Below are 27,595 nucleotides of genomic sequence, written 5' to 3' on the forward strand. Positions count from 1 at the left end.
CGGGTGGACCTGGCTTCGAGTGCCCATGCTTCGTAAGGGCCATCTCGGCGCAGGCCTGGGGTTCTGGCCTCGGACCAGCCCCTGGGCCGGTGGAGCCCACAGCCCTGCCCGAGGCTCCCACACGGCCCTGGGCGGTGCTCCTCGGTGAAGGCAGGGACACGGGCTCGTCCGGGACCCTGAGCCCCTGAGCGGTGGGGAACAGGGCCTCACACCTGCAAGCAGGGGCACGATGGGCATGAAGCCGACCTGAGGGCAAGCTAGCGACTTGTGCCAGCGTGTCAGGTAGACACGCGTGTTCTCTGACCCAGAGATTCCAGGTTGAGGAATTTACAGAAGTAATTCGCTGTGATGTTTATGTGACAGACAGAGGGGGCTGGAGCCTGTCTCCCCAGCAGGAAGTTGGGGGCACTTGCCCGGGGAAGCAGGCCAGGTGAGGGTGTTTCAGATAACACCGCAAACGACGCTCTCTACTCTTCCTCCTGTGCTTCTGGATTTGGGGGGTTTTAAGCCGCGAGCGTGTTCCAGGATTGGGTCAGCCTGGAGGCTCAGAGCCAGGAGCGTCGCCCCTTTGCTCAGGGCTCTTGGATCCAGAGAGGCCCCGAGCTGCTGCGCCCACACAGCGGACCTACCAGGCGGGGTGCTGTAGGACGTCTCTGCCGTCGAAAGAGAAGATGCGGGCACCGGGCTTCAGCTGGCCCTCGGAGCCCGAGAACAAGGCCTCCCAGCTGGGAGACAGCACCTCATCCTGCGGGGAGAAGCGGGGTCATCTCGTTTCTGGTCTTCTCCTGCCAGAGGGCCGAGCGGCCCAGGGGGTCTCAGCAACGCCCACGCCCGCCCAAGGGTGGGCTGGCCCCAGGCCTCTCGCCCTCTCCCAGGAACGCAGGGCACCCGCCCCCAGCCCTGGACCCGGGGCCAGAGTGAGTCCACCGCCTTTGGTCCCGAGGAACACCGGCGCTCGGCGCATCCAGAAAGCACGTGGTTCCGTTTGCGGAAGGGGCCGCGGAACACATCCCCGTGAAGAGCACCGGGGCAGGGACGCCCAGCCCTGGACTGACACCCGAGTGGTGAGGGGACCAGGCCACCTCCGGAAGCTGGTGACGCACCAGCGCGCCTGGCAGGCGGGGGCAGGGGTCGGGGGCCACGTGGGGCTCCACAGGGTGCCCGGTGGTCCTCAGGGGCGAGACCTGCCCAGCGCCCACCCGACGCCCAGGCCCGGCCCAGGTTGGGGCGCGCACGCACTCTGAGGTTGACGATGGGCAGGGCGGCGCGGTCTGCGCGGCGCACGATGCTGTAGAGGTCCTGCAGCCGCGAGGAGAGGAAGGCGCGGAAGGTGCCCGCCAGCCCCGCGGCGCGCGCCTGCTGGAAGCACTGGAAGTCGGCGCCGCGGATGCCGCGAAGGCCTCCCGACTGCGGGCTGTTGAGCGCCACCAGGTGGAGCTGCGGGTGGAGCCGCGAGTCAGCCCGACGGCCGGGTCTCCGCGCCCCGCCCCCGCCCCCGCCCCCGGCGGGTCTCTGGGATGCGAGCGGGGCGGACGCCGGGGCAGCGGCGGGGTGGGGGGAGGGGATGGGGAGGGCGGGTCCCAGCCCCAGCCCCCGCCCCCGCCCCCTCCCCGGCTGCTCTGGGCTCCGGACTCTCCACCCCCAGCGCCGCCCGGGGTGGTCACTCACCACCGGCTGGAAGTCGTGGTGAGTGTGGGCGGGTGAGGCCGTGGGGGTTGCCGGCCGGAGGTGCGCGTAGGCGCCGGGGTGCGGGGCCCCGGGGTAGGGCTGGGCGTGTGTCAAGCGCGGGGGGCCGGCCAGGATGTCGTCAGCCCGCCAGGACCGCGCTGTGGGGGGCGGGGGCTCCCGGCGGGGGTACGGGTTGCCCTCGTGCAGCTGCACCACGTGGGGCTGCAAAGCGGCCACCTCGTTGTCCTGCAGGCGGAGAGGCAGACAGCGCCGTGGGGCCGGGCCTCCTGCACCCGCGGGTCCCGCTGCCCGGCCCTGCACGCCCTTCGTCTGCACCCGGCTGTGCTCTTGGGCCGGCGACGCTGGACTGGAGGTGGCGAGCTGGACCCGGGGGCACCTGGCGTGTCAGGCCAGAGCCGGCCTGGTGACACCTCAGTCGGGCTGGGTGGCCCTCTGCTCAAGCCCCCGGGTCCATCACCCTCACGAGCCAGCTCCTCCCCGTGGCCCTGGGCACCCTTGGGCCGACCACCTCCTCCTGACCTCCCCCTGCTGCAGCCGTGGTACCAGCAGCCCCTTAAGCCTCTGCCCAGTTCCTACCTCCGGCGGTGACCTCGACCTCCAAATGCCAGCCCCTGTGCCCCACCCGCTTCCCAATTCCGTCCCTTTCCCACAGCACCCAGCACCTTCGGACACCCGTTACCTGTATACCTGTTACCTGGTACCTATTACCTGGTAGTAACATCTAATGCAATCATAAGTTATAGAACGAATTCATGTATCTAGCTGAAATGTTTATATTTATATAATTATATGCTATTGCTTAGTCACGTACTGCCCTTACTGCCCGTCTCCCCAACATGATGTCACCTCTGCGGGGTGGGGGCTTTGCCTGTTTCAGGCACGGCTGTCCCCGCGCCTAGAACAGCGCCCAGGACTAGGTGCTGCGTGAGAGAAGGGACTCCCCGAGCCTGGCGACGGGGCAGACCAGCCCACCAGCCCACACTGAACCCGGACACCCGAGACCTAGCACGGAGCCCTGCTCTTGAGCCGTCTGAGAGGCTGTGACTTCTACTCAGAGGAGCACCGCCTGGGGACGTGACCCCTACTTAGGGAGACTGGAACATCCTGGGCCCCCTCCCGCCTGCCCCCCTCCTTCCTCCTCCCCCCACACCCTGAAGGGTCTGTCCCCGTGCCCAGCCCTCTGGATGAGGACAGACAGACAAGGACTCAGAGGAGCCCCTCGCCTGATGAGGGTGATGAGCGCAGTCTGCACACCCCCTCCCCGGCAGGGGTCCCCACCCAGGCTGCACCCCTGCCCACCGGTCCCCCGAGATGGTCGTGGGAAGAAGGGACGCTCCTTACCGTCCCGCGGGGGAGGGGCGTGCGGGCCTCCAGCTGGAAGAAAACAGGGGGTCACCCCGAGACCTCTGACCCAGCCAGCGCCACTCGCCCCGGCCGCCCCCCACACCGGTGAAGGCCGGCATGGCTGCGTCCCAGTGCCCCCCACCCGGTGCCCGGCACACAATAAGCACATCTGTTAGTTTAAAAACTGAGAGTCACTTTTCTGTGAACCTAAAACTGCCATAGAGCAGCTTCTAATAAAGAGAGAAGTGGAGGGAAGTGGGTGAGGATGGAGAACCGCTGGCCGCATGCCCGCGGGCCCCGCCCAGCTGGTCCCTGCCGCTCGCCAGGCGCCGGGGCCCCCTGCAACGCAGGTCCTCCACCTCCCGTCTTCTCTGTACCCTTTGCCCCAAGAGCGAAGCGGGAAGGCGCCCCACCACGTGCAGGGATCGCCCTGTCCAGAACTCACCAGAACCTTCCGGAACCCATTCCGGACCCGGACGTACAGCTCCTCCCTGTCGGCCACATAGACGAGCCAGCCCTCTGGCACTTCGGGCACCTGGTCCAGCAGGGTCTGGTACGTGGCCCAGACCCTCACCTGCTGGAAGCCCAGCCCAATGGGGTCTCCTGCGCACAGGGGACCTCTGGGCTCATGGGGAGGGTTGGGGGCTGCGACAGTCTGAAGACCTACGTGGCCGCCTCCTTGCCAGGCTGGCCCCATGAGCGCCACGGGGAGACCTCAGCCCCCAAGTGCCTGGGCCACCGCAGCCTCTGCACAGCAGAACCGCCCTCAGGGACCTTCTCAACGCCCCTCCTTCGTCCTCCTCCCCTACCCATCTCAGACCCCAGCCACACCTGGGTCCCCCACTTCTGCTCTGGAAACCTCGTCTCAGGGCTCTTGGCGCTGGGGTACCCACCCACACGCCTCCAAAGGGAAGGGCAGCCGGGCAGTGAGGGTCCGACAGGTCAGGAACAGGGCGGTGCTTACCCCTGAGGAGGTGCCCATGGATCCGGGTGGTCCTGGGGGCCCAGGTGGGCCTGGGGGGCCAGGAACACTGATAGCTACAAGAGAGAAGCCAGAGGTGGGAACAGTGGCCCTTCCTGGACGAGGCTGGAGCCCAGGGCCCACTCTCCACCCGACTTACTCTGCCTGTAAGGGCCAGGAAAGGATGGGGGTCCCGGGGGCCCTGGAGGTCCGGGGGGCCCAGGAGGCCCCTGGTGTCCCTCGTAGCCGATGCCAGGGGGTCCCTGAGGTCCAGGAGGGCCAGGCTGGCCCTGGATGCTCTCTCCCTTGGGCCCCTAGCGTGGAAAGCAAAACACAGGGCGCTGTCACCTATGTCTCCAGACTGGGGACGAGCAAGCTTGAAGGTCCTGGCTGCATCTGCCACAAGCCCCTGCAGGGAGCACGGGCCACAACCCACTGCAGGGAGCATGGCCCCCAAGCCCCTGTCCCCCCACTGCCCACGCGGGGCCTGGGAAACCCAGCCTTCCCACCCCGTGTGCCCCCCACTGGGACGGGGCCCTGGGACGTAGACGAGGACAGCCACCCACAGAGGTGCAGCCCTGAGGGCCCCCACCCCTCCCCCACTCCCGGACGGAAGCTGGGGCCCACGGTCCCCCAGACGCTTTCAGGGCAGAGGGTCTCCCTGAGGGGGTTTGGTGGAGAACAGCGGCAGCAGGAGAAAGGAGGAGCCCCCAGGTCAGGTGCCCAATCCGGGAGGGCAGCCACTACGCACCCACCAGGCTCCCCATGTGGGTGCCCCGCGCTAGGGCAAGGAGCTGGGAGGCGGACGCTCGGGGCCCAGCCCGCAGGGTGGACCTGCCCTTGGCTCCTGGCCCCAGGGACCCCGGGGACGCGAGCTCTGGCACAGGACGGGCCTGGGCCTGTGTGTGGTACCCACGGGCGGCTGGGGTCAGACTCACCGGAATCCCAGGGTAGCCTGGTGGGCCGGGGGGGCCAGGCACGCTGGAGCTGAAGAACCCGCCGCCCCCCGGCTCGCCCCTTTCTCCTTTCTGCCCGGCGGCCCCTTGGTCGCCCTTCTCCCCCTGTGGATGGAAAAGCTTGTCGGGACAGCCCCGTTCCCGGTGCCGTGTGGGGAGGGGCGGGCGCCGACCCCCAGAGGCCCACGGTGAAGCTTCTGCGGCCCAGGCCTGGCCAGCCCGACAGGACGGGGCTCGGCCTCCCAGCTTCCCACTGCGTCAACTGAATTCCCGAAAAACGGAGCCAGGGGTGCGCGTCCCAGGTGCCCTCTGGGGCCCCGTGCGGGGGGCAGTGTGAGGGCCCGGGGTCACCCACCTTCATCTCAGCGCCCAGGTGCAGGAGGTCGAACGGGAACTGCCCTACGGGGGGGAGAGTTTGGGGGGTCCTCAGTGAGACGCTGTCTTCCTGCCTGGTCCACCCGTCCCCCCGCCCCCGAATTTACCTAAGTCCCCTCTTTCTCTAATTTCTGTATTTCTGTGTAGAGATCCCCTGCATGTTTTGTTACACTTACTCCCAATCACTTGATATTTTTTTGTGTTTTTGTTCATGGTGCGTTTTTCCCTTCAGTTTTTATCACTGACACACAGCGCTGCAGACGGTCAAGGGGGACCGCTAAACGACGGACTTAACGTCTGCTGCGAACTGCACACCATAGGACGTTTAGTTAACAGCCACCACCTCGCAGAGACACGCACACACGAAAAAACATGGTTTTCCCTTGTGACGAGAGCTTTTCTCTCTTCGCACCTTCAAGTACACTGGGCAGGGGTGTTGGCTATAGCTGCGTGCCCCCGGATGCTGTGTCCTGTAACTGGACGTTGGTACCTTCGACCCCCTTCACCCCCCACCCTGCATCCCACCTCTGGCAACCAACCTGATCTTTTTCTAAATGGTGCCTTTTAAAGATTTCATTTAGTCTTTGACTGGCCATCGATTTTTGTGAACTGCCCCTGTGACTTTGGTAAATTTACTCATTAATTCTGACGGTTTATCTGCACATCCCTTTGGGTTGTTGACATTCACAAAGGTGTCCTCTGTGAAAACAGCACGTTTGTTTCTTCCAGAGTCACACCCTGCGTTTGTTTCTCTCTTCCCTGCCCCGCACCCCGGCTGGGCCCCGCGCCGGCAGCGATGACCAGCCACCCCCCATTGCCCCGACCCCCCACTGCGGATGGCAGAGAGAGGGTGCCCGCTCTTTCCAGAGCACGAGGGTGCCATCTTCAACGTCTCTTGCTGTCTCTTTACTTCATCAGTCCCTCGAGGGGAGTATTATTAGTCTTTTCTAAGAAGTAACATCTGACTTCCTTGCTTTCTTGATGCTTCCTGTTATGTACATTTTTTTTTCCATTCACTGCATCTCCCATCTGTTTTCTGGGAGCTAAATCTATTTGTTTTCTAACTTCCTGAGCTGGATGCTTGAAGCGCAGGCTACTGAAGGCTGTGACCTTGTGGACAAGGAGCTGACAAGACCCTCACTCCTTCTGGGTGGGAAAGCGACCTTGGCTTACCCTTCTCCTGTGGCCTTTCCCCTGGAAACCTGATAAAGGTGGGGGTCAGACCCCCAGGGTGAAGTGATGCCTGCTGAGTGAACCATGGGCCCGGGGGGCTGGGGGAGTCCCCGATCTGTGCTCCGCCACGGCTGCTCCGGGAAACCCACGCCCGCCCAGGGCCACCCGGCTCATGTTCACGGCCCGGAGGGCCTGTCCTGGGTCCTTCCTCAGAGCGGGGTGACCCCACTGCCACCGCGGGCCATGGAGTGAGGGCCGAGAATCCCAACCCCGGCCCTGGCTGCACCCTTGCCCCTCAGACACAGCCTTGTCCTTCAGCTCCAGGGTTTCCAGTTCCCACCGTGGCCTCTCCTCCCTGCAGGCGCCCTGCTCGGTGGGCCCACGCTGGTTGTGTCTTCAATGCTCCCTCGAGGGCAGACAGGCCTGAGGGACTTGCTGTGTGCCCGGCGTGGGCCTGTGGCATCCCACGTTAGTGCTGGGACTGGGGGCCAGGTTGTCACCTGCCGTTCAGATCTTCCACCTCCCAACTGACCCGGTCTTTTGTCTGCTGCTTCCCTTGCTTACTGATTTCCCCCTGTACTGAGTGACTTGTGTTTTTCCTTTTAGTTCTGTCCATTTTTGCTTTTCATATCTTGAAGCTAGGTTGTTACCGGCGCAGAAATTTAGAATCACTGTACTTTCCTGGCGGGTTTACCCCATTATCATTATGGAGTTTTAAAAAATTTTTGGCAGTATTTCCTGCTTTAAAATACACTTGTCTGATTTCTCACAAGCGCACACACACGGCTCCCTTCTCACCAGACTACCACCCCCTTCCCCCTCAGCTCTCATGTCCTTACAGTTGGGGGTATATCTCGTAAGCAGCACAGCTCTGGTTTTGTCCCGTTGACGATGTTTGTCTTTAAACAGGAGAGTGGACCCCGCTCACTGAACATACGCGCCAACGGATCTGAGTTTAATCAATCTTCACCCCGTTTCCCGTTCCTCCACCTGTTCCGAGTTTCTCTTCTCTCCTTTCCTGCCGTCTTCGGGTCGGGTTTTTCCTACGCTGTTCTTCCTTCCTGCTCGGTTATCAGGGGCACGTTCCCTCCTGTTCTCGGCTGGTCCCTGAGGTGACAGGTGCGTCCTGCACTTGGGCCTGATGTAACGAGGTATCGGCCTCCTCGGGGCCAGGCTGGGGTCTCGGGGATGCGACCTCTCTGCGGCGGGGCCGAGCAGGGACGCGTGGTCTCACTGGCCCCCCTGCTGCTCTTCCTCCGTCCCCGTGTCATCAGCACCGCTTCCTTCTCCCCAGCGGCCCTCGCGTCCCCACTGAGGCTCGTGTCCTGAGAGGCCTCGCTGCCCACTTCCTCTTCCTGTAGAAGATGGGTGTCTTCACTGGCTGCAGAATTCTAGGTGAGCAGTTACCTTCTTCCGACCTGTGGGACCCTTTATGGCCTCTGGCTCCTCGCATCCCTGTGAGGAATCAGCTTGTGTTGACCCTTCGCGTGAAGGGCTCCTTGAACCTTTCCCTGGTTTGGAAGCTCGGCCGTGACGCCTTCAAATGCTCTTCTGCCCCAGCCCCACCCGCGTGTCCTCACCCGCACGCGTCTGACCTCCCTCGGCGTGTCCGACTGCCCAGTGCATCGCCCAGACTCCGGGCTGACCCCTCCCCTCCTCAGCTGTGTCCCGTCTGCCTGAAGTCGCACAGAATCCTCACGTCCAGAGGCTGCGAGTTTTCAGTCCCAGAATTAAACCTGACTCTTGCCCGTGGGCTCCAGCTCTGTGCTGCCATCTCCTCTTCTCCACGTCTGGGCATCATCGTCACGGTTAAGGCCAAGCCTGGAAACTCCTGTAGTGCTGGCTCATCGCTTGCCCGCTTGGAAATCCCAGGCTCTCAACGAGCTCACCTTCCTCAAGGGGAGGGTTTGCTTCTGCTTCTGGCAGCTCGTAGGGGAACCCCGAGCTTACGCAGATTCTGGCAGTGCCCAGGGGTCCAGCTCTCCTGGCTTCTGCCTGGCCTGCACCCGGCATCACACTTGTTCTCCTGCTTCATCGGCTGCAGAAGCAGGATTCAGCAGGGGATTCTCGCCATCCCAGGGGACATCCGAGGTGCTGGGAGTTCATCCCCCGGACGATCCGGGCCGATGAGGCCCCCGCGATGCGCTGGGGGTGCTGGGTCTCCCCTGGGAGGTGCACACTGGGGCCCAGCCCTGCTCCTCAGCGAGTGGGGGGCTGGGACATCCTGCCTGGCCACCACCTCAGGCCCCTGTCCTTTTAGCCCCCAGCCCTGCCCCGAGGCCACGGGGCCAACCAGGTGTCCCGTCAGAGCCCCCTGAGCCCCGAGGGCTTCCTTCCTCCGGGAGCCGGGTGGGCGGGTGACCACACACAGCCCAAGGCCCCCAGAGCACTCTCACCTGGTGGCCCGGGTGGGCCCACTTCTCCTTTGTCACCCTTCGGTCCAGAAGGCCCCTGGTGCCCTGGAGGGACAGAGACCCCAGTGCCTGTTACTAAACATGTGACAGAGGCGCCTGGGACAGGCCCTCCTGCCCACGCATGGCCCGACCCTGGTGGGCACTGTGTGCGCTGCAGGCCTGGACCAGGGAGGAGGCAGCGTGTGAACCCAGGGACAGTCAGAGCAAGAGCTCGTAACCGGCGGAAGTGCCCGGTGGTCGCGCCCCAGGGGCTGCAGCCTCTGCTCCCAGAGGCCACGCCACTCCTGCAGGGAGGGGCTCGAACAAACAGCAGGCTTGGACGAGGAGCTGGAGCTGGACAGTGGACGGCCAGTGGGTGGCCGCTCGGTGCCCACTCCCATCCACGGCTGGGCCGCCTGGAAGGCTGTGCTGGGAGGACCCAGGAGCCCAGCAAAGGGGGCCGTGATCAACTGGGACTGGGGGGCCTGGATCATCCAGCACCCCTGTGAGGGCCGCCCACACCCTGCTCTGAGCTGTGGCTGGAGGGGTGACCTGCCCTCCCCGAGGCCCCAGGACCCTCACCTGGCAATCCCGGGGGTCCAGGGCGGCCAGACTCCACAAACGCCTGCGAAGAACAGGCCAAAGATGGCCGTTGAGAGAGACGCTCTGGAAATTGAGACCACCACCTGCCCAAGGGTCTGCGAGGCCACACCCCCAAGCACCCCTGCCCCCCAAGACAGAAAAGCAGGGAGGGGGAGGGAGAGGACACAGGATTTGGAGTCGGGAGCCCCGGTCACGACATGACTGCCCCACGTGGTCACTTCATGTCACTGAGCCTTGTGAGGTAGGGGGTGTTCACCTCCCAGGACCCCAGGGCTCGTGCTCAGGAGCCCAGATCCAGAGAGCCCTCCCCCGACCTCACTTCCCCTGGGGGCTTGTCTTCTAACCAGCGGCCCACCAGGTGCGGCCTACAAGGCAGGTGGGCCTGGGTCCCACCACCGTGCCCCTCCCAGAAGCCCCCCCTGGCCAGGGGCTCAGAGGCCGTGGCTCCAGCTGCCGGGCCTGGGGTTCAGCCCTCCCCGGGTCAGCGGAGGGGAAAGGAAGCCAGTGCAGGGAAGAGTGTGGGGACGCAGTGGGAACAGCAGGTGTCGCGGTGACTTACGTTGCTGTCATAGACCGGAGTCCCGGGAGGGCCCGGGGGCCCTGGGGGCCCAGGTGGGCCGGGTGGACCCTGCGTGAGGGAAGAGAAAGCCTGGTCAGTCAACACTGGCCAGCGACACTGTCCAGAACAGCAGATGTGGGCAGGAGCATTTCTGAGAATCACGGTGAAGTCAGAAAACATCAAATGGAGAATGCGTCCAGTTTACTCTGTGGTCGTGGGTTCCCTGAGGACAGAGCTGTCCCCTTCCCGTTCCCAGACCGGAGTCCTGCTCAAATCCTCCCACGGGAGACGTGCGGGTGGCGTCTGGGCCGGACACGACCTCGGACACGGCTCGTGTGGTTACTAACTGCCAGCTGGGTGAAGATCAGCTCCGTTCATTCACCCGCTCGCAGGAAAAGGACAAACGGCCGATTCAGGTAGTGTCAGAAGAGCCGTTCTGAAAATAGCGGCTCACTCGCCAAAGGGCTGGCCTGAGTGATGACGGTGCCTGGGGACAGGGTCCCGGGACCGCACGGCCACCTGCTCTCGGGCCCCTGGGCCCCTTCGCCCCAACCCTGCGGCCGAGGAGAGGGGCTGGCAGTGGAACAGAGGCACAAGTTCAGGCCCACGAGGAAGCTGGACGCGCTGGACGCCCTGACGGGGGCGCGCGCACAGCGGCAGGCACTCCGCCTCTCCAACTCAGAACCGCGGGGGGAATTCGAGAGCCCCCCGTCCTCCTCGACGGAAGTGGCCTGGTCCACCTCCATCTCAGAACTCTGCAAGACGCCGCCTCGTGTTCTGAGATTTCATGAAACCACTGCAAGGAGGAGGGAGCCCGAATGAAGACACACAGTGACGGAAACACCGGAAGAGCCGCAGCCTGAGCCACTGCCCTCAGGACCGTGCGTCGCGCGGCCAGGCCAGGTGGGAGGGGGTGCAGGAGAAAAGGCACCGGGTGCAGCCGGCAGGCCCACTGGGTGCCCAGCGGGGTCAGAGGCGAGTCCTGCATCTCGATGGCACCGTTTCAGGTAGAGGTGATGACAGGGCCTCACCCGGTGACTTTACCGAACCCTCGGCTCACGAGGCGGCAGCAACTGCAGCGTGAAGGCGGTCGGAGCGAGAGCCCCACGGGCCAGAGGCGCCCACCCCAGAGCCCACGCGGCCTACAGGCCCTTCTGAGAAAACCACGCCGGGGCACTGTCCGGTGGCCTTGGCGCGTGTGTGTGCGTGTGTGCGCGCACACGTGTGTTTGTGTGCATGGGGGTCTGCGTGTCCGAGGGCCACGAGGCTGCTCAGAAGCCTCCCACAGGTGACCTCTGGGACCCGAGCCACTGCGGCCAGGCCTCCTACCCCCGCCCGCCCCGCAGAACACTCACCCTCGCGCTGAATCCCACGCTGGCATCTCCCGGCTCCCCCTTCTCCCCTTTCAGTCCGTTCATCCCGGGGCGCCCCTGGGGCAGAGCACAGTGGGTGGCAGCTGTGAGGGCTGGCCCAGCAGCTCCTGTCCCCACCCAGGGCCCCCTCTGGGTGCCCGTCCCTCTGCGGCCCAAGCAGCCCGCGAGCGGGGCTGGAGAGAGCCACGCTCTGGTGGGGGCGTCCCCAGGAGGAGGACAGCGGAGAGACTGCAGCCCACTCGCTCCGGGCTCATCGTCCACGTGGGCCTGGGCTGCTGTCCACACCCGGCACGAGACCCGGACACTCACCGGCCGTCCAGGGAAGCCAATCTCTCCCTTGTGCCCGGGCCGCCCGTAGGGACCCTGTGGGGGGAGCCAGGTTTTAGGTGAGCCGTGACCCGCCCCCCACCCCGCGGTCTCCCTCCCGACACCTGCCCCCGCATTTAGAGGCGCAGCTGGGATAGCAGCTCGGCTGCCACGCCCGCACGGCAGCCAGGCAGGCGACGGCGCCCACCGCAGCACGCCCACGCGTGCTGCGGGGAAGCCTGGGTCTACTCACCGGGGGTCCTCGGAAGCCAGGCTCACCCTGAACAGAAAACCAGAAGGCACCGTTAGGTGGCCGTAGGTCACGCCCCCCAGTGGGCAGCCCCCGAGGGGTCCCTGTGTCCATCTGGATGCCCCTGGCGGCGCCCGAGGCACTGACAACACCCAGGAAGAAAAGGAAACAGCAACAGGGAGAAAGCTCTGGACTGGGGTTTGTGTCCCGGGGCCCACCCTGGGGGCCCTGAGACCCAGGGGTCGGCCCCGCAGCGCCCGGGCTGGAGGGATCTGTGGGCCCCGACCTCAGCTGTGACACACGGTGGGGCCGGCAGAGTTCTCTCTGCCCCGCAGTCCCTCGGCCCATCCCCCGACAATCCTGGGGGCCTTTGGGGACCCCCTGCAGGCCTGTCCCCAACAGCCTCCTGATCCAGACCCAGCTCTCCCCAGGGCTGGGGGTCCCCTGCTGGGGGGCAGGGGACCCAGGGCACAGGCCCCCACGGAGCCCATTCCCGAGCCCAGCCATACTTGGCCCCCTCCTGAGGAAGGCAGGCCAGGATCCCTGCCCCCAGCAGCAGTGCCCCCAGAGGGCCAGACGGGCACCACAGGGGTGCAGCTTCCACAGGCAAGGCCCAGGCCGGGGCCCCCAAGAGCCCCTGGCCCCTCTGTGGTGTGGGCTCTGCTGATGGGCAGAGGAGAACGAGGGGCCAGCCAGGCTGAGGTGCAGGCTCCGAGGGGCCCCGAGGACCCTCCCACCAGGGTGGTGGGAGAGGAACAGACGGACGGGCGAGGGGCCCAGGCTGTGGAAGCTTCCAGAGCCCGATCAGCAGAGGCTCCCACGCACAGGCAGGAGCTGGCCCCTCTCAGGAGGACAAACCCCTCTGTGCCGTCTCCACGGCCCCCAAGCCCCGCTGCCCCGGCCAGGCAGGACAGAGGGTGCAAGCTGGGCCCAGACGCCCACTCACCTTGGCTCCTTTCTGGGTGGAGGTCAGCGCTCTGCCGTCAGGGCTGAAGACCATGCCCGGCTCACCCTTCTCGCCCTGGAACAGGGGGGCGGGTAAGGGAGGCCGGCTCGGGCAAGAGCAGGCCTCGCACCCCCCCAGCCCTGCAGTGAACCCCCCTCGGCACCGACGCGACAGCCCAGGACACGGAGCCGTGAGCGGGGCCTCTGCAGGTCCAGGCAAAAGACCAGAGGTGAGTCCGCCCCAGGTTCCCAGGCACAGCACCCCTCCCCGCAAGCAGTCACCCGGTGACCCTGTACGGCCCCTCACCTTGGGTCCCGGGAGGCCCTGCTGGCCTCTGGAGCCCAGGTCTCCCTTCGGCCCGGCTGGTCCCTGCAGGAGACACAGAGCGCTGCCCGGAAGGCCCCTGCCTCAGGGCCGTGACCCCCCGCCCCGCCCTAGATGCCCGCCCGACACCCCTGTCCGGATGGGGTCTCCGGCTCCGGTTCCTTGGCCTCACGGGGGCCCACCCAGCCCCTGCCTGTGAAGCAGAGGCCCCGCGCCCGCTGGGGAGGTACTCACGGGGAGGCCTGCGAGCCCCGCCCGGCCCTGTGGAGAGAGAGACAGCGACGGTCAGGACCTGCCGCGGGGAGGTGCACGGCGCCCAGCCCGTCCCGGGGCCGCACGTACCTCGGGGCCCGGCACGCTCGCCAGTGCCCTCTGTCCGTGAGTCAGCAGAGCCAGTGTCCCGGAGAAGGAAGGAAAAGGACCACGTTTACCATGAACACTCAACTCCCGTGACATTAGCCACACAAGACCCACCAAGAACACCAGGAGGTCAACGTGAAAGACATCTTCCTGGCTTTGGCCTCAAGGTCCCTGAGACGAGATATGAAGCACCCCCGGGAGTCCGCTCCCGTGCCACAGAACCGGCCCGGGACCCTGGGACCAGGGGGACACTGCCCCCCACTCCCCTGGGTGCTGTGCATGGGGGCTGGAGGGGGCCTGTCACAGATGGAGCGGGTGACACGCGGGCAAACAGCACGACCAAAGGGCAGCTCTGGAAGGGCCAGCTTCGATGCCAAGAAGCCCCATGGAACCAACAGACTGGGACCCCGGTGTCTCTGGAGGTCGCCCTACGGGGGGAGGACTGGGGGCCCTGGGCAGAGCATGTGTCCACCCATGCAGGGTTCTTACGTCCTGCTCCGACACGTAGACGACAGGCCCTGGGGGTCCGGGGGGTCCCGGGAGGCCTGGTTGCCCCACTCCATCCTTCCCTGGGTCGCCCTGGAAGAGAGTTTCCCCTGGGGTTTGAACTGCAGCCCAGCCCGGACTTGGAGGGGCTTCCGGTGCCCACGGGGTGTGAGGAGACGCCTGAGGGCTGAGCACAGTGGCCCACAAGCCCCCACCCCAGGCAGGGCAGGCTCTGAGCCCGGATCCCGCCCAAGTCTCTGTGCCACATGGGCGGGCACGGGGTAGAGGGCAGCACCCCCCGGCCCTGCCGTGCACCTGCCACCCGTCCACGGACACCCGCCAACCCCCGCAAACTCACTTTCTCTCCCTGGGGCCCTTTTTCTCCTTTTGGTCCCTGTGGAGACAGGAAGGAAATCGTTCATCATAAACAGCACACGAGCCCCCCTTCCTGGAGACCCCAAGCCGCTGGGACTGGTCCTGAGTGAAGATGTGGCGTTTCCCTGCACTGACCAAATGGGGCCTGGGGGGTGGGGGGGTCAGCCACGCAGGAAGCCCCCTAAGGCAGCCTGGACCGCCGACTCACGTCCCACGGAGCTGGGGTCTCCGGGCCCTCTGGGGACCCAGAGATACACACTGGGCGCCAGCTCTCCCCCAGGCGTGGCTGCTTTGGGGGTGTCAGCCGCAGCAGCCCTGGGTGGCCACTCACCTGGAGTCCGGCTGCACCCTCCCTGCCAGGAAGGCCGGGGACCCCAGGAGCTCCGTCTGCCCCGACCTCTCCCTGCAGTGGACATAAGGAGAGCACGCGCGTCAGCCGCGGCACCCGGGGGCCACGGTGTCCCGGAGCTGGCCACCAGCTCACACCCGATTCAACCTGGTCTGTTGACCAGGTTGAGGGAGATCCAACCTGCTCGGCCTCCTGGGGAGCGCCGTGGGGCAGAGGAGGGGGCAGGGTCAGAGGACTCTGCTGCGGAGCTGGGATGGGAGGAAAGCTGTCCTATGGGAAAACCCGGGGGGACCCGGGGGGGACAGGGGGACAGTGGGAGAAGGACGCCGGGCCTGGCATGGACTCACCCCTGTTTACTGAGGCCCCAGGCGATGAGGACCAGCCAAGCTCCTGGTCTCAGCCTGGGGACCCCTCCCTGCACCCCAGACCAGGGCTGCTAACGACTGCGGATTTCCTGAACCCGAGGTACTGTTCTTACCTTGGTCCCTGGTGGCCCCATGACTCCAGGATCCCCCTAAAGTGGACAAACGGTTCTGTGGAGCTGCGAGCGCTGGCCCAGCCCCCAGGCAGCACCCACCCCTCCTCAGGTAACCAGGTGGTCCCCACGCCGCACCCCGCAGCTCAGAGCTGAGGGCCCCGGGCCCTGCGCCCACCCACGCGCTGAGGGCACACGGCCTGGACTGTTCTGGAGGCCAGGCCACCATTTCCCGCAGAAGCAGGAGCACTCAGGTGACTTCACCTTGAACAGTTCAAGAAAGCTAAGACCTACGTCCTTCTAAAAAAGCCATCTTTCCAACTGTCTCAAAGGTTTGCAAATCAAAGCAGACGCTCTAAGGGGCTGGGCGGCACAGCTGGCCGCGGGGGGCCCTGCACTCCCAGGACGCACGGGTGCCGAAGAGCAGGGTGGGGCTGCTCCTGCCCTCGCCACCCGCCCCCCCCCCCGGGGGTGGGAGCTGCTGTCCCCCAGGGGCGGGGCCAGCGGCGGCGAGAGAAGCACCCAGGTCCTGCCGGGCGCCAGCCACTGCCCCCCGGGCTGGGGGCTCCTTCCCTAAGCCCCTCGCTCTCCCCAAGTCAGCACACACCTGGCACGTGTGGAGCCAGAGATCTCGACTCATGGGGTTAGGAAGATGGGACAGCGCCACCCCCTGAACCGAGCTCTGGGGACCGTCTCCCCGTTAGGCTTTTCTGTATTTTGCAAATTTCCCACGAGGAACTCGGGGCCACTGAGCAGTAGCTCCTGGCGGGAGGGGGTGAGCGGCGGGCTCCCCCGGTCTAACAAATCTCTCACTGACCTTGACTCCAGGCGGGCCAGGCGGTCCCTGGGGGGCAGAGAAGGAAGCGGGCCGGGTCGGTGCTGCTTCCGCCCCTCGGGGGACAGCCTTTCCCCGCAAGAAAACTAGCCCCTCTTATAAAACACGGAAAAAAGGGCGTTCGTGTCAACAGGGGCCCGCACAGCCCGAAACCCCACCAGAGGTGGCCTGTCCTCGGCGCCACCTGGTGTCCCACAGATGGCACACAAACCGGCCGCGGGGGGGCATGAGCAAGTCACCCCAACGCAAAGAAACCTGCATCTTATTAACTAGAAACAAACGCATTTGAACGGATGGGATGCTGCCTTTTGGCCTCCCCAGGGAGGAGGAGGGTTTAACCCCACCCGAGGGTCTCCATCACCCTGAGGCCACGGAACAGCCCACAGACCCCTCCAGGGGTCAAGCGGCACTGGAGCTGTGTCCTTGGACCTAGAGGAGGGGACCCTGCCCCGCGACCTGGCCCTGCCACCTTGGCTCAGATCTCACCTGATGCGAGGAAGCCGACTGCTACTGCCCCAAACTAAGCCTTTCTAACGCATAAAGGGAAAGGCACTAACTTACAGGGGCAAAACCGCTCTATTGCACCACAGAGTTAGCTTCTGCCCAAGTGAAAATCCTCAGCAGTGGTGCTCAGAACAGGAGGCCCGTCCCACCACCCTCTCGCTGGGCTGAGACTCCAGGGGCCCAGCTGGACACTGGTTCGAGGTCCCCTAAGGACCCCAGTGGGGTCTGTGTCGGCCCCGTGGGCTCCTGAGGGAGGGAACCCTCTCTCTGCCCATCCCAGGCATCCTGCCCCCGGGATGGCCCCTCGTGTGTCCGTCTGGCCTAAGCTCGGTTACCTCTGGACGCCAGGAGCTCCAGCTGGACCTGATCATGACCAGTGCACATGTCGATGGCACAACAAGGTGGGATTTCATAGGAATCCATCCATTTTTCATAGGAAAAGGGTCCCTATTTTTCTTTAAAGTTCTGCTCAGGTCAAAACCGTGTAACTTCCCCAAAGTTAGAGCCATAAAGAGAACTGGGCTAGTATTTCCCAGGAAGACCTGTCTTTGGGGCCCATCCTGCCCCGTGCTCATTCAGCTCGACCACCAGTGGCATTCCCCACACTGGAGAGTGGACTCTCTCCCCAGCGGCCGCGAGGTGGACAGTGTCCCGGAGGCAAGTGGCTCGCTGGCTCTGCAGGGCTGCTCTGGTCCCACTGGAGGCCAGTCCCACAGACGCTCCCCTGGACCCCCCCAGGCGGCCCCGCCCCCAAGCTGACCAAGCCCAGCTCTGGGGCAGTACCTGCGGCCCACTGGCACCTCGGGCTGCCGACCAGAAGGGGCCCCCGGAGCCCTCCATGTCGTCCTGGAGGAGAACACACAGGGACGCCAGGGTCTGCGTGTCTTCTCATAGGAAGAGACCTGCCCCAGGCTGGGCAGGGACCCAAACGCCCGAGCGGGTGGATTCTGAGGGTGGGGTTCCCTGGTTGTAGGGCCCCTGCTGGGTGGGTCACGGGGACGGCAGGGCAGACAAGCGGGGCTGCCAACGCCCCACATTCAGCGCTCACATGTGGGGACTCCGTCACCAGCCAGGAGGAGCCCAGGCAGGGGTGGCACCAGTCTGGCTGCTGCCAGGCAGCGCCGGTCAGTGTGGGTGCCCGAGGGCGCCTGGGGCCGCAGAGCCGCGCTTTCTGGGGGCCAGGGGCAGCGGGTACTCACAAACCCCGCAGCGAGTCCGGGGCCTGGGGGCCCGGGGGGGCCCGGGGGCCCTGGTGGTCCTGCGGGTCCTGCTGGTCCGGGGCGTCCTGCCAGGCCGTGCTCCCCAGGCGTGCCGATGGGGCCGGGGTCTCCCTTGCTTCCCTGCGCAGGTGGGAGAGAAAGTCATCACCTCGGCCCTCGGGGTATCCCTAAACCCCAGGCACCACTGCACTGCCAGTGCACCTGTGTTTTCTCGCGAGCATTTTACATCTGAAGAGCCAGGGGGCTGAACAACCAGCCAGGAGCTACGTTAACCCCACAGCACCTCTTCCTTCTGGCCTCACCAGACTTTATCCACTTAACATGAAACCACCGAGCAAGACCCCCAGGCGGGGGCCCGAGACGCTCCTTCCAGGAGGAGGGAGGACTCCGCTGGAGGAAGCGGGGCAGGGGGCCCAGGACCCCATTGCCACAGGGATGAGGGAACCATGAGAGCGTCTGTGACTGGGGGCGGCCCAGGCATCTCAGTCAAGATGCTCGAGAGCCCTCTCTCAGGTCTGAGTGGCCCTGGTAGCTGAGCATCTAACTCTGGTGTCCAGGATCTCCAACTACAAGTGGAGTCTGGCCTCACCTGTGCTGAATTTCACCCCCGGCTGTAGCCTTTTCCCTCACTGTAAATCTCACCAGCTTTCCCCGTTCATCCCTGAAGCCCGTGCACGGGTTGTGTGTGTGTGCGTGTTTACACACCGGAGTCTCTACTCTGACCCTCGTCCCTACCTCCAGGCCCCTCCAGTCCCACTGTCATCCTCCCCCTTCTCTCCCATGTCACCCTCCCCCTTCTCCCCTCCCCCTTCTCCCCCTTCTCTCCGTTTTCCCGGCGGACGAGTCTGGAGCTGCACCCCCTCAGCGGCCTCCCCAGTGACGGGCCCTCCCTCCTGAGAAGGCTGCCGGTTTGGCTCATGGAGGGGCTGGGGTGGCCTCCCCAGGACCAGGCCTGTGTGACGGTGCTAGGGACCCACTTGGACCACACTGGGGCCCCAGCAGCACCCCGACTGCCAGCAGCCCTCTCCCCCGCTGCAGCCCCCGGGACCCCAGGGCTGCCTGCTTCCGAGCACATCTGCTCTCGTTTTGTCCCCAAACCAGAACTCGGATGGAAACGGTCTTGCAGGACAAACGTGGTGCCTGCTGCCAGGGCAGTTCCTGGCCGGACCCCACGATCAGTGCCCGGGGGCTCGATCTCTCGGCCGCCATGCCCTCACCCCCACCCCCTCGGCTGGCGGGCCCATTCCGTCCAGGAAGAGCGGCGGCACTGGGGCTTTGTCTGTACCTTGGGTCCTGCGGCGCCCGCCTCGCCCTGCGGGAGGAGAGAACAGTTACTACACAATCGGACCAGGGTGCAGGCAGCAAGAGAGAGGGACAGCGTCTCACTTGCTTTATCCCAGCCCATGAGGTCAAGTTTTCCCCTTGTACCAACTATCTCTAAAACTCCAAGTGTCTCCTCTTGGCCCTGGTGCACCGCTGGCTGTTCCCGCCGTCACCTGTTTCAGGTGGGGATGGAGGCTCCTGGGAGGCTCAGCCGTGGAGGGGGCAGGGCTGACCTCGCTGCTGAGCGGCAACCCTCGCCCCCCGCCACCCCGGAACCAGGAGGAGAGTCCTTCTAGCTCAATGGCTGCAAAGCAGCAAGCTTGGAGCACAGAGGGTTCCCTTAAAACTGGCCTCCTCTGCTGAGCCCCAAACAGCCAGGTTCTCGCTGAGAGATCACAGGGAAGTGTTATCTCCAGATGACTGTGTGGGCATCTCCCGTGGTCCATCCCCAAAAAACCACACGGAAACCTCGGGCCCCAGTTACAGGTTTGTCCAGCCTTGAAAGTTTCTCCATTATCAATGCAACCAAAATGGAAACTAGAAATAAAATGTCCAAATCAAGTAAAGCTTCGATATTCTTCAAAACCACTAGGCCAATTGTCATCATGGAGAAACAGCATTATGTAGTGAAGTCCTGGAATTTTACAGGAGCCCCAGCAGCCGGTTCTGAGCCAGCGTGGGAAGCCCAGGGTTCCCCGACTGTCGGACCGAGAAGACGGCGGCTCCCTGTTGGGTTAAAGCTGTCACTGCCCTGCCCTGTGGCATTTCTCCTCTGTTGACCCGGGGCCGCACCACCCAAATACCCACACGCCGTGGCGCTAGGTCAGGTCCGCCCTGGACGCCGGGGGGAGTGACTTACAAGGCTGCCTTTCTGGCCGGTCTGTCCTGGTTGCCCATCTTTTCCTGGAGGACCTGGGGGTCCCTGGGGAGAGAAGAGCAGAGTGTGAGGCCAGATGGAGAATGATTTGGGTTAGCAGGAGACCATCTGTGCATCCGGCACCCGAAACACTGCCGGGACACGGCCCAGAGTCCCACGGCTCACGGGAGACCCGCCCACGTGCACGGTCAAGGGCGTCGGACAGCTCTGTTCCGGTTTTTATTTCTTTCTTCCCCCTTTTTAGCTTAATTTGAGTCGCCAATCAAATTAGGGAGGATGAGAAGGGCCACCAGCCCCGCGGGGAGGGGGTGGCCTCGTGTGCAGAGATTGGGGCTGGTGACCGGCCGTGGACACTCAGTAAAGGGTCATCACGCCTTCAGCAGGAAACCGTATGGCCCACAGACTCTGTGTCCCGAGCACGTTGCTGGGTGAAAACCAGGTGCACACCCCTGGTTCCTGGGACCCAATCTCAACAGGGACACCTCCGGGCACCTGCCAGGCCACGGTGCGGTGTCCCCAGTGCCAGGAGGGGGGCCCGCAGGGCCAAACGTGGGCCCCTCTCGGCCTCCCACCCTCCGGACATCAGGGCCAACCCCGCCCGAGTCACCCCCGAGACGGCCTCTGCAAGGGCAGGGAGGCGAGCAGCTGTCATGTGGGCACCGGCGGCTCGGCAGCCAGAACCACGGGGCTGCCCACCCAGGTCCCTCCCACCCCGGGGGGCCCAAAGACGGGTGCCCCCCCGAAAGGATTTGGGGGGTGGGGAGGACGGAGGTGGTGAGGGGGGCTTTCACCCGGACGGGGGAAGGCCCCACGCTCCCTGTCCCCCGACCCGGACGCGGACACGGGCAGGTGAGGGGAGGCGGGCCTTACTGGGGGCCCAGGAAGCCCGGGGGGCCCATCCCGCCCAGGCACTCCGGGAAGGCCTGCGGGTCCGGGGACGTCCGAGCTGTTCATCCCGAAGCGGCCTGGCTCTCCGGGCAGGCCTGGGACGCCAGGGGGCCCAGGGGGGCCGGGGACGCCTCGAGGGCCCTGGACACGGAAAACAGAACCGTCACTGCATGCGGCACTGGCCGAAGGATGCCCACTGCCCCCCACCCCCGCCAGGCCTTGTCGCCGCCCAGCGGGCTCCACTGACGCTTGGGGACGTCAGGGCAGCGGCCACCCCAGCCAAGGGTCACTCACGCGGAGGCTCTCCAGGTCGCCACCAAACCCGGACCCCTCCATGTCGATGAAGGTCTGAGGGGAGAGGCCGAGTCACCGGAAGCCCCGACGGCCCACCTGCGGTCAGCCGGCGAGGCCGCAGCCCTGCCCCGAGCTGCCCCCCGAGCACCGGCCCTTGGTGCTAACCGTGCAGGACTGTCACAGTGACCTCGAGCCCCCCAACCCCCGAATGAAAACACCCGAGGCAGGGCAGGGGCCAAGTGCCCAGGGTCTGCACACGCCCCGGGGAGGCCGGTTCCGGACCCGAGCAGTGCGGCATCGGAAGCCAAGCACGACCAGAGGCTCCTTTGCAGGGACCGGGGTGGGAGAGGGAGGACTCACCAGCCTGTCACGTCTGAAGGAGGGTCCGGGTGGCCCCGGAGGCCCTTGGGGTCCTGGGGGTCCCCTCGGCCCGACCCCAGGATCCCCCTGGGAACAGAAGACCCCTGTCACACCAGGGTTCACAGCCCCACCTCGGGTCGTGCCCGCCCCACGCCCGGCCGGTTACCTCTCACCTTCTCGCCCTTGGGGCCCACGTCTCCCGGGGTTCCTGGGAAGCCCTGCGGCCCGGTGTCCCCCTGGAAGACAGAAGCCAGGAGGTTTGGTCAGGAGAAGGCCCTGTGCCCATCACCGGCCAAGCCACCACCGACACGCGGCTCTGTGCCTACGGATCAGATGGGGCTGTCATGGGGGTCGCAGGGGTGCACCTCCAACCTCGGAGATGCGAGGCCGCCACCAGGGAACAGCGGCCCGCAGAGGTGACCTCAGCGTCCCGGGGACACCAGGCCGGAGGGTGGCACCCTGCCCGTCGCATGTGTGCGTGCTCGCGTGTGCTACGGGGGCACTGAGGACAGGAGTGCCTCTGTGGGTGCTGCCTGGGTGAGTGGGTGGAGGCCGCGCGGCCGAAACGGCCCTCTGTGTTTGCGCGTCCGCACGCAGGGCGCGTCCGACTTGAGGCCCCAGCGCACCCCGATCCAGGAGCTGGCTGATCCAGTCACCGGACCCTGGACTCCACACGTGCACACACACACCCCCCGCTCTGCAGAGGCTCCCCGCAACGACTGAGCCACGCTTTGTCCTCAAGCGCAAAGAGGCCGATGAAGGACAGGCTGAGTCCACATGAAACGTCCCCGCGTCCTTGCTGACGTCCCCCCAGGCGTCTGCCGTGTCTCCGCTCAGTCCTGCGAGCCTCCCTCCCTGCCTTCCCGTCACCATTTGTGGGTCTGTCGTTTCCCAAATCTTTATTTGAACCTTCTTGTGTGATTTTATTCTGTTATTATCAACGAATAGCATTTGTTGATTTTTAAAAATCCAAACTGTCTTGAGAGAGAAGCTGTCTTATCCACCGTGACGGCTGACGAGCCTGTGGTTTCTCCTGCGAGTGTCTCTCTTCTTCTCTACGCGCTGTGTCCCCGCTCCATCGCCCACCCCCAACTTCAGGCTGTTTCTCTCTCACCTCTAAGAATCTGGAAGCTTTACCTTTTACTTCTTTCCTTTTCTTTGTTTCCTGGTAGCCTAAACGTCTCAATACACACGCATAACTTTATATTTCTCTATCAACCGTTAGACTTATACTTTCTTAACAAAAGTTGCATTTTGAAAATGGCTTCGTTTTGAAACCTCTTCAGTTTGTTGAGCTTAAAAACAGTCACTGGGTGGGGGAGAGGGGAAGCCTGGGGACTCATGCAAACATCACAGATAACACAGGTTCTGAAAGAAGAGGCAACTTACAGGTTTCCCATCTTCGCCAGGATCACCCTGGAAAGTGGGAGAGAAACTATTAGTGACAGAAAACCGCACCTGACCCCACCCCGAGCTGAACATGGAAACGGACCCCTGTCCCCCCCGCCCCTCTGCTCCCACGAGAGGGTGGCTCTCTGCACGGGGCTGGAGAACCTTCCGTCCAGGGCTCTGCGGCCGCGTCCCCGCCCGCGGCCCTGGGCTGGCTCTGCCTGCCCCCCGGCCACCCTCCCGCTGCACCCAGGGAAGGAAGCAGCCGTCCGGAGCCCCAGGACCCTGCTGCCCTCTCCCCTCTGGCCAAGCCCCCACCCCCAGCTGGACAAAGCGGAGACAGTACTCACGGGCTCGCCGTCCCTTCCGGGGGCGCCATCCTTCCCCGGGGGCCCCGGGGGTCCCTGCGGCCCGGGAACGGGCTGTGCATCGGGGCTCTGCACGGCCGGGCCTGCGGGACCCTCGGGACCGACGGGGCCAGGGAGGCCCTGAGCGCCTGGTTCTCCTTTCTGCCCCTTCAGGCCTCCCTGGGGACGAAGAGGAGAGGGTACAGGCTGGGGCGGGAGCACACACGCTCGCCTGCGTCCTGGGCCAGGCCCGGGATCACACAGCGGGGGGGCGCAGACAAGACAGGCGCAGGGGACAGGCAAGGGGACATGCTTGTGGACACACACGGGGCCGGCATGGTGGTGCCAGCACCAACAGGGGTCTGCCTGCCCGGCGTCCCCTACACCCGCCCTTGTGCTCTGGCTGGGGAGCGTCCCCAGCCGTGGACGCCCAGTGCCGCTGGCGCCCACGGGGACGGGGGGCACAGAGCTCCGTCGGGGTCCCCAGTGAGCAGAGCAGGGGCTCCGAACGCTCTGGGGTCCCCGTGGCGACCTCACCTCCTTCAGGCCGCGCCCAGGGCTCCACTCGCTCCCGTCCCACGTGGCGACTGTGCTCAAGCTGGGGAGGGTCCGAGCTGCAGGAGGCAGAGGCGGCCGTCAGACCGTCCCCAGGCTGCCCCCTGCATGGCGCTCAGTCCTGGCCGGGCCCCGAGCCCGGGCTCCAGCTCCGTCCCCTCACACTCCCATTTCTCCTCCCGATGAACCGTCTGAGGGTCTGCGGCATCCTCACGACCCCACGACCCTTCTCTCCTGAGTGCCGGGCGTCGCCTGGGAGCAAGGGCCTCCGAGAATCCGGCTCACATGTGGGAAGTGCAGCGCTGTTCTGTGCAGTGACTTAACCCAAGTCTCCCCTCGCGCCCAACCGCGTCCCTGTGGCTTCCTTTTGGGGTATGGTGATGGTTCCATCACCATCGGTTCCAGGACCCGTGGAGGGTCGGCCCACCCGCCAAATCCGGCCAAAGCCAGCCTCAGCCCAAGCTAAGGATGGTTCCCACAGAGTTGGGAAAGCAACAAAACGGCCCAGAGAAGAGTGTCTGCGGCATGGACGCCTGGCCCCAACACATCATCCTGCGCGTCCCCCCTCCCCCGTCTGCGGGTTTTCCCTCCACTGGGTGCAAGATGGCGCCTCCCCTTTGTGATGGACAGGAATTTGGGGGTGGACTTTGAGACTGTTCCCCCAAAGCTTTCCAATAGCGTCAGCACCACTGAGTCAATTACAAAACGGGATTCAAGCCGCTTGGCAACGTCCCACTTCCTGAGGGGTCTGTGCCCTTGCGAGGTCCTGACCTCACTCTGACGGTGCCAGGCGCTGAGCTTGGGGGCTGGACAGGACCTAGGTTTCCAGGGGCGCACAGCTCTGGGGGATGTCCGTGCCCGTTTCCAGAAGAATTCGGGGCCACAACCCCCATGCCCACCTGCAGCCGCCCCTGGGCTCGCCCTGCTCAGTACGCGAGCCGGCCGGCGCCTGCTGGGGGCACCGTCGCCTCAACCAGCCCCATCCCACCCCCGCAGACCCGCCAAGTCACAAGTCAGCCACCGGAGGGCACCCCATCCTGCCCCACGCTGGCCTGGGAGGACACCTCCCAGGCCTCTTCCTGTGTTAGCATGATTTAAGGCAAAATTAAAATTCCTGCCTCAGAAACATTTAAAACTGCAAAAATGTCACTCAGAGAAAGCAAAGGCCTAAATAAGCCAAAGGAGACAGATCCTGAGTCCGGGGTCGGAAGACTGAACATGAGCTGGACGCCCAGGCCGGTCCCCACGCTGACCTGCTGCGTCAAAACCCCGGCAGCCCTCCTCGGAGAAACTGACATACGGATCGAAAATTCACACGAGACGACGAAGCACACGGAACACCAAAGTGGCTTCGTAAAGGAAGAGCAAAGCTGGAGGCCGCACACCACCTGAGCCCAGGCTTATCATGAAGCCAAGCCATCAGGACCGTGTGGAAGAGCCGTGAAGACGGTGAGATGGGGTCCGGAATGCAGCAGAGTCCAGACAGACTGGCACATACGCACAGCTGTTCTCAGCCAAGGCCCAGGGCAACGCAGAGGCAAAGCACACTCCTTCCAACAAACGTGCTGGAAGCACATACGAGAACCACGTCCTGTGGATCACAGGCCCGAGTGAAAACCTAAGACTGGGCCGGCTTCTCAGATGTGACACCAACACTGAGACCCATAAAGAACAAACCGATGACTCTCATTTCATCCAAGTTAAAACCCTGTGCTCTTCTAAGTCACCGTTAACAAAACGCAAAGATAAGCCGCAGACTGAGAAAATATCTGACAAAGGAGTCGTGTACAGAAGATAAAAACTCTCAGAAGTCGATACCAGGAAAACAAACGGCCCGTTAAAAAACAGGCATGAGACTGGAACAGATCTTTATTAAAGAAGATACAGGAATAGCAACTGAAGGGAGACGTGGGCCCTGCGGCAAGCAGCAACCTTTGTGGGCACCTGCACGCGGCGATGGGCAGCTGTGCAGGAAGACACGGTCCGCTTCCCAGGGTGGCCCGGGCGTCCGAGCCTGTGCACCCTCTGGGCCGGGCGTGGGGGGAGTCCCTGAGCCCCCAAATGCTGCCCTACTTCGCAGAGGGCCCGAGCAGAGGCACCTTTGCACCTCTTCCCTGAAAACCAGCTCTCACATCCTCCTGGTGACCCCGCTGTCCCCAGGCTGGGAAGTCGCAGCACCCTTGGGACGGTCCCACAAATCCCTCAGGAGCAGCAGAAAGTGAGAAACAAAACACAGGAGAGACCACGTCCACGGAGCCGCGGAGGACCCGCAGCGTGGGCGGCGAGGGGGCGGGGCGGCGAGGGGGCGGGGCAGGCATGGGCCCTCCCCCGCGGGGCGTGCGTGTGACGGACGGAAGCCCCTCCTCTGCCACACAGACACAGACATGCGCTGGGCGCACACGCTGCATGCACACGCACGCGCCACGGACAAACACACCACCCCAGCAAAGCTTTACCTCCTAACGAAGACTCCGTGGTCTCCTCCTCAGTCTCCTCAGTTCTGAAATCTTCCTGGTTGCCCACTCCAGCCAAGGGTGGAGAAGTGACTGGAGGAGCCTCGGGGAGCCGGGGTCCCAGGGGTGCACCCTGGGGTGAGAGTGGGAAGCAGCTCTGTTATTCAGCGAGGCGTGTGGCCCATGAGCGCTGGCAAAGCTGTCAGGTTTACATGCGTTTGGTTGTAAAATGAGATGTTTATGGACTTCAGGGAAGTTAAGAAGGAGCCACCAGAGACTCCGTCACAGACAGGAAGAAGCTCTAGGCCCCTCCAGAGCCATTTTCTTCTGAACAGCTCAGGGGATGGGGGTCTCCTCGCCCTGCAAGTCGGCAAGTCCCCCAACCCCCCACACCTGGAGGGATGGCTGGGCGCCGGCCCTCCCCCTCCCCCTGCAGGGCCCAGGACGGCCCCTCGGAGACTCAGGGAGCCCCAGGTCCTGCCCGTGGTCTGGACGGTGACGGGCACGTAGCCATCACCATGGCGGACGCCCACAGAGGGAGGGAGCCTCTGCGTTCACTGCACGAGGGGAGGGGTGGCCGCCATGTGTCCTTGGCGAGGGTCATGACCCGGCACCCACGGCCCGGCGATTCCACCCACCGCCCCACCCGAGGGGACGAGGTGGCCCTGCTCTATAAGCCTGCTTCCCTGTCCCCAGAGGCACACGGAGCTGCGAGGACGTGGGCACAGGCGCAGTGAAGACGCTTCCCGTGACCAGCCGTCCACACCTGGCATAAGCTCCCTGGCTAGAGTGCTCGGGAGACGGTGCTGGTCCAGGTGCCCGGGACGGCATGCCTGTGGGGCCCGTCCAAGGGCTCCCCCACTGCCTGGTGGGCAAGCGGCACCCGGCGCTGGACACCAGGCCTCCCTGCTACAGCCACAACCCTTCAATGTGGGGAAGGTCCCCAGGGACCCGGAGCTGGTCAGCCGCTGACACCCCAGACCCTGTGGGCGGGGGAGGGTGGAGGCACAGAGGACCACGGAGAGCGTGCAGGGGGCGCTGAGGGGCCGAGGGTGCCCTGGACCAGGCTGGGCCCCGCACAGAGGCTTCCGCACGGCCCCTCCGCCCTCCCTCACTGCGGCCTCGGCCAGATCTCCTGAAGCAGGCGCCGGCAGGGACGGCATCCTAGATAGCGCACTGCAGGCCGATGACTCTTTCCACTCTGACTGCCCCCCGCCTCCAGTCTGTTAAGAGAGGCCCCGTGGCTGCAGCAC

The 27,595-nt window shown here is 64.7% G+C and overlaps 1 protein-coding gene across 8 annotated transcripts in view; it reads right to left on the reverse strand.

Moving 5' to 3' along the window:
• Positions 1-27,595, reverse strand: part of COL18A1 (collagen type XVIII alpha 1 chain) — a 92,696-nt gene that overhangs the window by 703 nt on the left and 64,398 nt on the right. For 3 of the 8 annotated variants that reach the window (XM_061193817.1, XM_061193814.1, XM_061193809.1), the window contains 36 exons: positions 26,346-26,475; positions 23,872-23,948; positions 23,338-23,514; positions 22,988-23,014; positions 21,772-21,834; positions 21,599-21,685; positions 21,239-21,292; positions 20,927-21,085; positions 20,039-20,101; positions 19,142-19,168; positions 17,836-17,976; positions 17,420-17,482; positions 16,115-16,141; positions 15,301-15,336; positions 14,805-14,876; positions 14,457-14,492; positions 14,102-14,191; positions 13,595-13,624; positions 13,487-13,513; positions 13,235-13,297; positions 12,929-13,003; positions 11,986-12,012; positions 11,736-11,789; positions 11,409-11,483; positions 10,054-10,122; positions 9,474-9,516; positions 8,895-8,957; positions 5,306-5,349; positions 4,933-5,055; positions 4,155-4,308; positions 3,998-4,071; positions 3,479-3,610; positions 3,031-3,063; positions 1,669-1,914; positions 1,240-1,437; positions 630-745 (listed from right to left, as the gene is read on the reverse strand). In XM_061193817.1, the coding sequence (XP_061049800.1) occupies positions 630-745; positions 1,240-1,437; positions 1,669-1,914; positions 3,031-3,063; positions 3,479-3,610; positions 3,998-4,071; positions 4,155-4,308; positions 4,933-5,055; positions 5,306-5,349; positions 8,895-8,957; positions 9,474-9,516; positions 10,054-10,122; positions 11,409-11,483; positions 11,736-11,789; positions 11,986-12,012; positions 12,929-13,003; positions 13,235-13,297; positions 13,487-13,513; positions 13,595-13,624; positions 14,102-14,191; positions 14,457-14,492; positions 14,805-14,876; positions 15,301-15,336; positions 16,115-16,141; positions 17,420-17,482; positions 17,836-17,976; positions 19,142-19,168; positions 20,039-20,101; positions 20,927-21,085; positions 21,239-21,292; positions 21,599-21,685; positions 21,772-21,834; positions 22,988-23,014; positions 23,338-23,514; positions 23,872-23,948; positions 26,346-26,475 (2,975 nt within the window). The remainder of the gene's footprint in view (positions 1-629; positions 746-1,239; positions 1,438-1,668; positions 1,915-3,030; positions 3,064-3,478; positions 3,611-3,997; positions 4,072-4,154; positions 4,309-4,932; positions 5,056-5,305; positions 5,350-8,894; positions 8,958-9,473; positions 9,517-10,053; positions 10,123-11,408; positions 11,484-11,735; positions 11,790-11,985; positions 12,013-12,928; positions 13,004-13,234; positions 13,298-13,486; positions 13,514-13,594; positions 13,625-14,101; positions 14,192-14,456; positions 14,493-14,804; positions 14,877-15,300; positions 15,337-16,114; positions 16,142-17,419; positions 17,483-17,835; positions 17,977-19,141; positions 19,169-20,038; positions 20,102-20,926; positions 21,086-21,238; positions 21,293-21,598; positions 21,686-21,771; positions 21,835-22,987; positions 23,015-23,337; positions 23,515-23,871; positions 23,949-26,345; positions 26,476-27,595) is intronic. The other 5 variants (XM_061193816.1, XM_061193815.1, XM_061193811.1 and 2 more) reach the window with 3 other exon arrangements.

Source organism: Eubalaena glacialis, chromosome 6 (genome assembly GCF_028564815.1).
Source record: "Eubalaena glacialis isolate mEubGla1 chromosome 6, mEubGla1.1.hap2.+ XY, whole genome shotgun sequence".
NCBI classification, from domain to species: Eukaryota; Metazoa; Chordata; class Mammalia; order Artiodactyla; family Balaenidae; genus Eubalaena; species Eubalaena glacialis.